At 40.1% G+C, this 10,119-nt stretch overlaps 1 protein-coding gene across 1 annotated transcript in view; it reads right to left on the bottom strand.

Annotated features, from left to right (window-relative positions):
- Nucleotides 1-4,021: 4,021 nt before the first annotated feature.
- Nucleotides 4,022-10,119, bottom strand: part of FLVCR1 (feline leukemia virus subgroup C cellular receptor 1) — a 33,406-nt gene continuing 27,308 nt past the window's right edge. The window contains exons 9-10 of the mRNA XM_003800532.3: nt 5,357-5,424; nt 4,022-4,857 (exon numbers count right to left, since the gene is read on the bottom strand). Of these exons, the coding sequence (XP_003800580.1) occupies nt 4,783-4,857; nt 5,357-5,424 (143 nt within the window). The 3' untranslated portion in view covers nt 4,022-4,782. The remainder of the gene's footprint in view (nt 4,858-5,356; nt 5,425-10,119) is intronic.

Here is a 10,119-nt window from a genome sequence, read left to right as displayed (position 1 = left end):
AAAAAAAAAAAAAAGGACAGTAAAGTGTGTGGAGTGTCTGAGGTGCCCAGGGCATGGTGTGGGGAGGTGTTCATAGGTAAGGCATCCCAGTGGCTTGTGAACAGACTTCCTAATGGAGAATGTGGAGCAGTTAGGTTTTATGGCCTTGCTTCCTAGCTCCCATCCTTTCCCAATACCCACCCATACCAATAACCTCGAAATTCTGCTTGGGCAAGAAAGAGTGGCCAGTGGCCTCATGCCTGTGATTCTAGCACTCTGGAAGCTGAGGCAGATACGTCCCTTGAGCTCAGGAGTTTCATATTTATCTATTTATTTAATGATCAGAACATTTCAGGGAGAAGAGCTCAGGAGTTTTAGACCAACCTGATCAAGGGCCAGACCGCATCTCTACTAAAAAGAGAAAAATTATATGAGCATGGTGGCAGGTGCCTGTGTCCCAGCTACTTAAGAGGCTGAGGCAGGAGGATCACTTAAACCCAGGAGTTTGAGGTTGCTATGAGCTGGGTTGATACCACGGCATTCTAGCCTAGGCAATAGAGTGAGACGCTGTCTCAAAACAAACTCTTGGCAGCATCCCACACAGCTGGGGGAGCCGAGGATTCCCTCACTGCGCTCTCACTTTCTGTCACAGGGGAAATTACAGGCTGTGCCACCTTTGAGGAGTGATAAGGGTAAAGAGAAATCGTTCTTCTTACTTTCCTTAATGCATATACTCTTAGCATTGCCCCAACAGTGTGCTGTGACTTCTAAACTGGACTATTGGATTCCCAGGAAAGTACTGCTTGTCTAGAGGTAGTTGTCAAAATTATTGCTTCTTCAGGAGGATGAAACAAGATAGCTCCAATGCTGCCATCTTGCTTCTATCACACTCTGAAGTTACTTTTATTTATTTTTTAAGTATGATGCTTTATTTTAACTAGTTAACTAATTAATTTTTTGAGACAGAGTTTCACTTTGTAGCCCTTGGTAGAATGCTGTGGCATCATAGCTCACAGCAACCTCAAACTCCTGGGTTCAAGTGATCCTCTTGCTTTAGCCTCCCCAGTAGCTGAAACTAGAAACCTGCCACAATGCCCAGCTACTTTTAGAGCAACCTCAAACTCCTGGGCTCAAGTGATCCTCTTGCCTTAGCTCCCCCAGTAGCTGAGACTACAGACACCTGCCACAATGCCCAGCTACTCTTGCTTTTGCTCAGGCTGGTCTCCATCTCGTGAGCTCAAACTATCTGCTGACCTTGGCCTTAAATCCACAGTGTTAGGATTACAGGTGCAAGCCACTAAGCCCGGCCTTTTATTTCTTTTGTGAAACAGTCTCAATCCGTCACCCTGGGTAGAGTGCTATGGCACCATAGCTCACAGCAACCTCAAACTCCTGGACTTAAGCAATCTTCTTGCCTCAGTCTCCAGAGTAGCTGGAACTACAGATGCCCACCACTAAGCTTGGCTAGGTTTTCTTTTTCTATTTTTAGTAGAGATGGGTCTCAGTTTTGCTCTGACTGATCTCGAACTCCTGAACTCAGGTGATCCACCCACCTCGACCTCCCAGCCTACTAGGATTATAGGTGTGAGCCACTGCACCCAACTTTCTGAAGTTTCTTTTAAAAGAATACCAGCTTTTAACCCGGACCCTGGATGACTTGGCTTTCTTGTGGTACGTAAACTGCCTCTTTTCCTCCTTGCCCATTCTGAAATCTTATAATCCCTTTACATTCCCCGTGTGTACCTAAGTATCAGAACTTTAAAAAAGAACAGCCAGTCAAATAAAATTAACATTAAAAAATAAATTTACTTTGAGTCTGAAATACCCAATAACCACAATATAAAGAGCAAAAATCAGGACACGAATAATAACTTAAGACGCAGGCATTCTGCTGGCTTTGCATACAAACATATTTTTACATACAAACATATTTTTAAAGACATTTCTTAACATTTTCAAAAGGCAAAAGCTATACCTGTGACATTTAAAAATGCAACAGCTTCTGAAACATCCAGTTTCTTTCCTAAAATTCTTTTATTAAAATTTACAGTGATGATTACCAACTCCACTTTCCCAAAACATACAGTTACGTGCCACATAATATTTTCAGCAATGATGGACTACACATACAACGACTGTCCCATGAGATTATAATGGAGCTGAAATATTCCCATTGCCTAGTGATGTCATAGCTGTTGTTGTATCACAGTATGACACATCCCCTTTTCTATGTTTAAATATGTTTAGATACACAAATACTACAGTGTTGCAATTGCCTAGAGTATTCAGTACAGTAACATGCTGTACAGGTTTGTAGCCTAGGAACAAAAGGTAATACCATATAGCCTAGGTATACAGTGGGCTATATATACCATGTAGGATTGTATAAGAACACTCTGTGATGTTTACACAATGATGCAGTTGCCTAGCAATACAGTTCTCAGAATGTTCTCTCCATTGGTAAACGACACGTGACTGTGGAATTATTCTTGAATAACATACTACAGACAACTTTCACTTAAAATACAGAAACATCATCAATTTATTTTGCATTTTATCACATATTTTACCCTTTTCCTAATCAACAAGGAAAAATACATATGACACATATATGTATATACTTTCCAGAAATAAAGTATTCTGGTTTTTCACCTGTAATTTATTCAAAACCTCAGGAAGTTAACAAATACATGATTATTTTCAAAATCATTCAAAAAAAATCACTGACAGCTTAAAAATAAAACAATTATTTGGGACAGACTTTAAAATATCTTTTTAGCCATTTTTACCTGTAATGTAAATAAATACAAAGGAAGCTAATGATTGGGCATGTTTTGCCTAAGCTGCTTACTTTCAACTGACTAATAAGGCTAAAAAGAGAATTAAAAGTCCTTCATATCCACAAGGTAATAATCACAATTTTTTACCCAATTTCATAAAAAATTGGATATTTTCGTCTGGCTAGATTTCAACTCCTATAATACAATGATTGGGTCTGCTCCATGATGAAAAAGGCATTTAACATTTTAAAACAAAACACATTTATTTTGTGGATGAGGAAAATGTTTCCCAAAGTTCAACAACTTATCCAGAGTTACAGGGATGGATAGAACTACATCCAGGACATGGACACAGAATTCCTGATTCTTAGCCATTCTTTTGGTAACATATACTTTAGGGTCAGAATCTACATAATTTATAGTTATTTCAGGATTGCAGAGACTGTTACAACGTCAGTATAAACTAATGCATCTTTTCTGCTTTAATCAAAATTTCCATTCACTTCAAGGATATTCACTATACCTTATTGGCTTTTTTTGTATAAGTGGACAAAATATATGTGCTAATGGCTGATCAGATGTCATTTCTGTAAAGATATTCCCTGTGAGCTTAGAGAATCAGGACATCAACAACATTTAAATCCTCACTGTAAACATAACACAGTGGTAGGCACTGTGGAAATATATTTGGTCCTATTCTCCTTACCCTGAGCATGTAAAAGAGCAGACTGTTCTTTTACAGTATGGTGACCACACACATTCTGTGGTGAAGAAAAGAATCTACTCCCCCAGCACGGTGATGGAGCATGGACGTGGGCACAGTATCTTCAAAGGAGAATGATCATAAAAACGATACTGGAGAATTAAAACAGCACTCAAGAGGTCTCCACCACACGGGGAGACCTAGGCTATCTGAAGTTATTAGATTTCCTTAGCTCAGGAATCTTCAAGGCAATATGTAGGATGTGATACAAGAAATCATGAAATAGCCAGTAACAAGAATGATGAAAAAAATTTTTTTAATCGAGACAGAGTCTCACTTTGTCACCCTTGGTAGAGTGTTGTGGCGTCACAGCTCACAGCAGCCTCAAACTCTTGGGCTCAGGTGATTCTCTTGCCTCAGCCTCGCAAGTAGCTGGGACTACAGGCGCCCACCACAATGCCCGGCTATTTTTGAAATTTTCTTGTTTTAAAGTTATATACTGAAGAAAAGAGAAGAGAGCAAACAAAATCTATGAGAAAAACAAAACAAAACTATCCCATTTCAAGCTGGAGTGAAAAAAATATATAGTGTTAGTATTTCTTCTTCATAGAAAGGCAGCACGGGAAAGAACTTAAGACAGTGAGCTCATATCTGGGCACCAAAGCTTAATCAGAAGATAATTCCAAGGCCAAAGTCATGGGCAGAATCTGCGCACAGAATTGGTTTTGTGGCCAGTGCCAGTATATGTTTCAAAGCAACAACTGTGTGAGAAATGGGAAAAATTTTAGAGGTCATCTGGAAGTCTGACCCCGATACTGTAGCATCATGTTAGTACCCTGTACTCTCACTGAAGTGACTTAGTTGGTCAACAGAATACAAAGGTAGCCAATTTGGTACATTTGGTTCCACTGGGTATTTTTTATGCATAAACTTCTTGTTCTCTTATGTGTCTTATGGGGAATGGACCCCCACATTATCCTTTTTACAAAGTCCCCTAAGCTTCCATTTTTCATAAAAAAAAAGAGACCTACTTTTGAGAAGTAAAAGTCAAGAAACTTACTTTCAGACACAATGTAAGACTATAAATGCAACACTAATTTGATAAATGGTAGTGTTAACAGGATGTACACAAAAGTATTTTAAGCTAAACATGGCTTAAATGAATAAGCAAAATAACTATACATTTAGAGATCTTAAAGTAATTTTCAAGTAAGTATCCATTCCCTACTACTTATAACGCAGCCACAGTGCTCATATAACACTCCAAGGATGTTCACGCTCTAGCCCAATTACTGCAGGATAGTAACTTTTCTTTTCACTTCAAATTGCTGATTCTGACTGCTTGGACAATGTAACATCTTTTGGTTCTTGATCTGTAGGACTGTCAACTGGCACCTATTAAATAAAAATCATTAGATAAAAAATGTATAGTATATAGCAGATGACGTTATAAAAGATCAACTGATTCAGGAAAACAAAAACAGCTGATAGAGAAGGCTGGTTTCACATGTATTCTCTAGGAGAGTTTCTTGGGTAGGCACAGTGGCTCATGCCTATAATCCTAGCATTCTCTAGGAGGCTGAGGTGGGAGGATTGCTTTCACATCAGGAGTTTGAGACCAGCCCGAGAAAGAGCAGGACCCCCCATCTCTATGAAAAATAAAAAAATTAGCTAGGTGTGGCAGCACACTTCTGTAGTCCCAGCTACTGGGAAGGCTGAAGCAGGATAATGGCTTGTGGCCCGAAGTTTGAGGTTGCAGTGAGCTATGATGACACCACTGCACTCTACCCAGGGCAATGGAGTGAGATTCTCTCTCAAAACAAAAAAAGGGTTTCATGTATATACTATGTACACTTTTCTCAATAGTGTAATTATAAAAATAATCATTACTTACCGCTTTGATATCGACGTTTGTAATTCCCACATTTATGTTATGTCTTCTCAGATCAGACTTGATTAATGCTGCAACAGAGAAGCACCAACAGAGTTACTTTAAACTGTGAATATATTTTGCTCTAAGCAGCTCAAAGTCTTTTTGGTATTGTCAAATTTAACACGTTATAGTATCAGAAGATTTAAAACCATTCTTATAGCTAGAAAAAATAGTTCTTCCCTACATTGTTAACAATCAGCAACTCATTTATTACTAAAAAATACAGGATGCTAGGAACCAAAGACACAAAGGTGAAAAGCAAAATTCTTCTCCATAAAGGATTTTCTAATCTTGGGAAACACTGACATATTAACAATCATAGCATTTGTATGGCAACTGCATGTTGCAAGTCTGTACAAGGATACCGGGAAATGAGAGGGAAAAATGCCTCTGTCAAACAAAGGAAATTAGGGAATGCCTGCCAGAGGAGATATACTTAAATTGAAACTTGAAAAATTAGGGTGGTGCCTGCGGCTCAGTGGGTAGGGTGCCGGCCCCATATACTGAGGGTGGTGGGTTTGAGCTGGGCCCCAGCCAAACTGGAAAACTACAACAACATAGCTGAGTGTTGTGGTGGGTGCCTGTAGTCCCAGCTACTCGGGGGGCTGAGGCAAGAGAATCACCTAACCAGGCGTCCTCAAACTATGGCCCACGGGCCACATGCGGCCCGCCTAGGATATTTATCTGGCCTGCTGGGTGTTTTTGCCACCGCTGCCTGTTCTGCTTAGCAGCTGACCTGTCCTGGGGACTGCAGTCTGGCCCTCCAATGGTCTGAGGGACAGTGCACTGGCCCTCTGTTTAAAAAGTTTGAGGACCCCTGGAAGCCCAGGAGTTGGAGGTTGCTGTGAGCTGCGATGCCACAGCACTCTCCCAAGGGCGATAAAGTGAGACTCTGTCTTAAAAAAAAAAAAAGTGAGTAGGATAAGAGAGAAGAAGGTATTCTAACCAGAAAGCAATACGGGTATAACTCAGATATATACATATATATACCCAGGCATATATGTATATATTCTGTGTGTGCGGATAGATGGATGGATAGATAGATAGATAGATAGATACATACATACATACATACATACATACAGGTTCAGCTCCAGACCATCACGACAAAGCAAATAATGCAGTAAGGCCAAGTCACAAGTGTTTTGGCTCCCAGCACATGTAAAAGTTCTGTTTACACTATGCTGTAGTCTATTAAGTGTGCAATAGAATTATGTCTAAAAAAAGCACATACCTTGATTAAAAAATAGTTCACTACAGGCTGAGTGTGGCTTAGGCCTGTAATCCTAGCATTCTGGGAAGCTGAGACAGGTGGATTGCTTGAGCTTAGGGGTTCAAGACCACCCTCAGCAAGAGCCAGACCCAGTCTCTGCTGAAAATAAAAAAAACCAGCCAGGTGTTGTGGCTGGGGCAAGAGAATCCCTTGAGCCCAAGAGTCTGAAGTTGCTGTCAGCTATGACACCACAGTACTCCACCAAGGGTGACAAAGTGACACTCTGAACTCAAAAAAAAAAAAAAAAAAAAAAAACTCTAAAAACCATCTAAGCCTTCAGCAAGTTGTGAACTTTTTGCTGGTGGAAGGGCTCACATTTTGATAGCTGCTGACTGATCAGGGGTTGTTTGCTGAAGGTTAGAGTGACTTTGGCAATTGTTTTTTCTTTTCTTTTTTTTTTTTGAGATAGAGTATTATAGCTCACAGCAACCTCAAACTGTTGGGCTCATGGGATCCTCTTGCCTCAGCCTCCTGAGTAGCTGGGACTGATGTGCGCATGGCCATCTAGTTTTTCTATTTTTATTTTTTATTTTTTATTTTTTTTTTGAGACAGAGCCTCAAGCTGTCCTCTGGGTAGAGTGCCACAGCATCACAGTTCACAGCAACCTCCAACTCCTGGGCTCAAGTGAGTCTCCTGCCTCAGCCTCCCAAGTAGCTGGGACCACAGGTGCCCAGCACAACACCTGCCTATTTTTTGGTTGCAGCCGTCGTTGTTTGGCGGGCCTGGGCTGGATTCAAACCTGCCACCTTAGGTGTGTGTGGCTGGCGCCTTAGCTGCTTGAGCCATAGGCGCCGGGCCTAGTTTTTCTATTTTTAGTAGAAACAGGGTCTCAGTCTTGCTCAGGCTAATCTTGGACTACTGAGCTCAAGGGATCCTCCCACCTTGGCCTATCAGAGTGCTAAGATTACAGAAATGATCTACTTTGCTCTGCCCATTTTTTCCTCTATGGTTTTTGGGAAGAAGCTGGACATAATTCTTACCCACACTCCTCTATAAATAAGGTGGATTTTCCCACTGCCTTCTTTCAAGATTCTTTTTTTCTTTTTCTTTTTTTTATCGTTGAGGATACACTGAGGGTACAGAGAACCAGGTTACACTGATTGCATGCCTCCAAGAGGTGTGGCACACACTGTGACCCCATCTCCTCCCTCCTTCCTTCTTTCTGCTCTTCCCCCCACCATGTCCTAGGTCATCAGTTGTCCTCATATCAGAATTGAGTACATTTGATTCTTGCTTCTCCATTCTTGTGAAGCTTTGCTAAAAAGAATGTGTTTCAATTCTATCCAGGTTAATACAAAAGATGTAAAGTCTCCTTATTTTTAGTGGCTGAATAGTATTCCATGGTATACATATACCATAGCTTGTTAATCCATTCCCAGATTGGTGGACATTTAAGATGTTTCCAGAGTTTGGCAGTTATAAATTGAGCTGCAATAAACAGTCTAGTGCAAATGTCCTTATGATAAAATAATTTTTTTTCTTCTGGGTAGATGCCTAGTAATGGGATTGTAGGATCAAATGGGAGGTCTAGTTTGAGTTCTTTGAGGATTCTCCATACTTCCTTCCAAAAAGGTTATATTAGTTTGCAGTCCCACCAGCAGTGTAAAAGGGTTCCTCTTCTCCCCATCCAGCCAGCATCTGCAGCTTTGAGACTTTTTGATGTGGGCCATTCTCACTGGGGTTAGGCGATTATCTCAGAGTGGTTTTGATTTGCATTTCTCTTATGATTAGGGATGATGATCATTTTCTCATATGCTTGTTAGCCATTCGTCTGTCTTCTTTAGAGAGGTTCTATTCATCTTTCTTGCCCAGTTATATAAGGGGTTGTTGGCTTTTTTTTTTATGTTGGTTAATTTAAGTTCTCTACAGATCCTAGTTATCAAGCTTTTGTATGAGGATTTCTTTATCCTTTTTTTTTTTTAAGAGAGAGAGTCTCACTTTGTTGCCCTTGGTAGAGTGCCAGGGCGTCACAGCTCATAGCAACCTCCAGCTCTTGGGCTTAGGAGATTCTCTTGCCTCAGCCTTCCGAGTAGCTGAGACTATAGGCGCCCGCCACAATGCCTGGCTATTTTTTTGTTGTTGTTGCAGTTTAGCCAAGGCTGGGTTTGAACCTGCCACTCTCAGTACATGGGCCTGGCACCCTACTCGCAGAGCCACAGGCGCTGCCTGATTTTCTTTATCTTTGATTTTCGGCTGTGTGAATATGATATGCCTAGGTATAGGTTTTTGGCATTTATCCTGTTTCATGTACTTTGAACTTCCTGTATCTGTGGTGCCTAATGTTAATTTGGAGAAATTCTGTCATTTTTGTTTCAAATATTTCTTCTGTTTCTTTCTCTCGTTTGTCTCCTTCAGATATTCCCATTACACGTAGATTAAATCTTTTTTACAAACTTCTGCCACATTCTTGAATATTCTGTTCTGTTTTTTCAGTTGTTCTTTTCTTTGCTTTTCAGTTTTGGAAGTTTGTATTAACAAATCCTGAAGCCTAGAAACTCTTTCCTCCACCATCGCCAGTCTACTAATGAGCCCATCGTAGACATTCTTCCTTTTTCTTTTTTTTAAAGCAGCTTTAGTGGGATATAATTCATATGCCATACATTGAGAATGTTCAATTCAATGGATTTGAGTATATTCATAGTTGTGCAACCATCACCGCCATCTAACTGTACAATATTCTCATCACCCTGAGAAGAAACCCTATACCAGTGGTTCTCAACTTTCCTAATGAGAGTTGCTGACTTTTTGGTCTGTTCAGCTTCTTGTTAGTATGAAGTGACTTCTAAGTTTTTTACATGGTGGACTAGAAACTAGAAGTCCAATGCTTCCTTTGAAATCCACTGTTACTTTAAATGCTTCTTCATTACTGATACCAATATTTTAGAAAAATTCATCCAGTACTCTCCAGGAAAATACTCAACAAATGAAAGAAATTAATTAGCATTTTCAGATGGTACAGGCATCAATATAAACCAAATTTTAAAGAACTTTTTCACTTCCTAATGAGTTTTCTAGACTTGATTTGTTTGAATTAACATTCATGAATCTCATACAAAAATAATGTGAAAAGGGAATATAAAATGATTCCTCTTTTTGGTGTAATAACAACACTGTATTGATAGAGATATGGTACTTGCCTGGAAGTTAGGAACCAACATTGAATTATTTTATGGAAGATCAGTAGTTTAAAATGTTAATGTATTATGCATTTCACAGGGGGTTTTTGTTGGTTTTTTTTTTTGAGACAGGGTCTCTCTATGTTGCCCTCGATAGTTCTGTGGCGTCACAGCTCACAGCAACCTCCAACTCTTGGGCATAAGTGATTCTCTTGCCTTAGCCTCCCAAGTAGTTGGGACTATAGGCGCCCGCCACAATACCCAGTTATTTATTTATTTGTTTAGCAGGCCCAGGCTGGTTTGAACCCACCAGCCCTGGTGTACGTGGCTGGCA

Source organism: Otolemur garnettii, unplaced genomic scaffold (assembly GCF_000181295.1).
Source record: "Otolemur garnettii isolate 467f Iridium unplaced genomic scaffold, OtoGar3 scaffold00178, whole genome shotgun sequence".
Taxonomy (NCBI): domain Eukaryota; kingdom Metazoa; phylum Chordata; class Mammalia; order Primates; family Galagidae; genus Otolemur; species Otolemur garnettii.
Note: the sequence above shows the minus strand (reverse complement) of the source record. Positions and strands in the feature narration are given on the sequence as shown.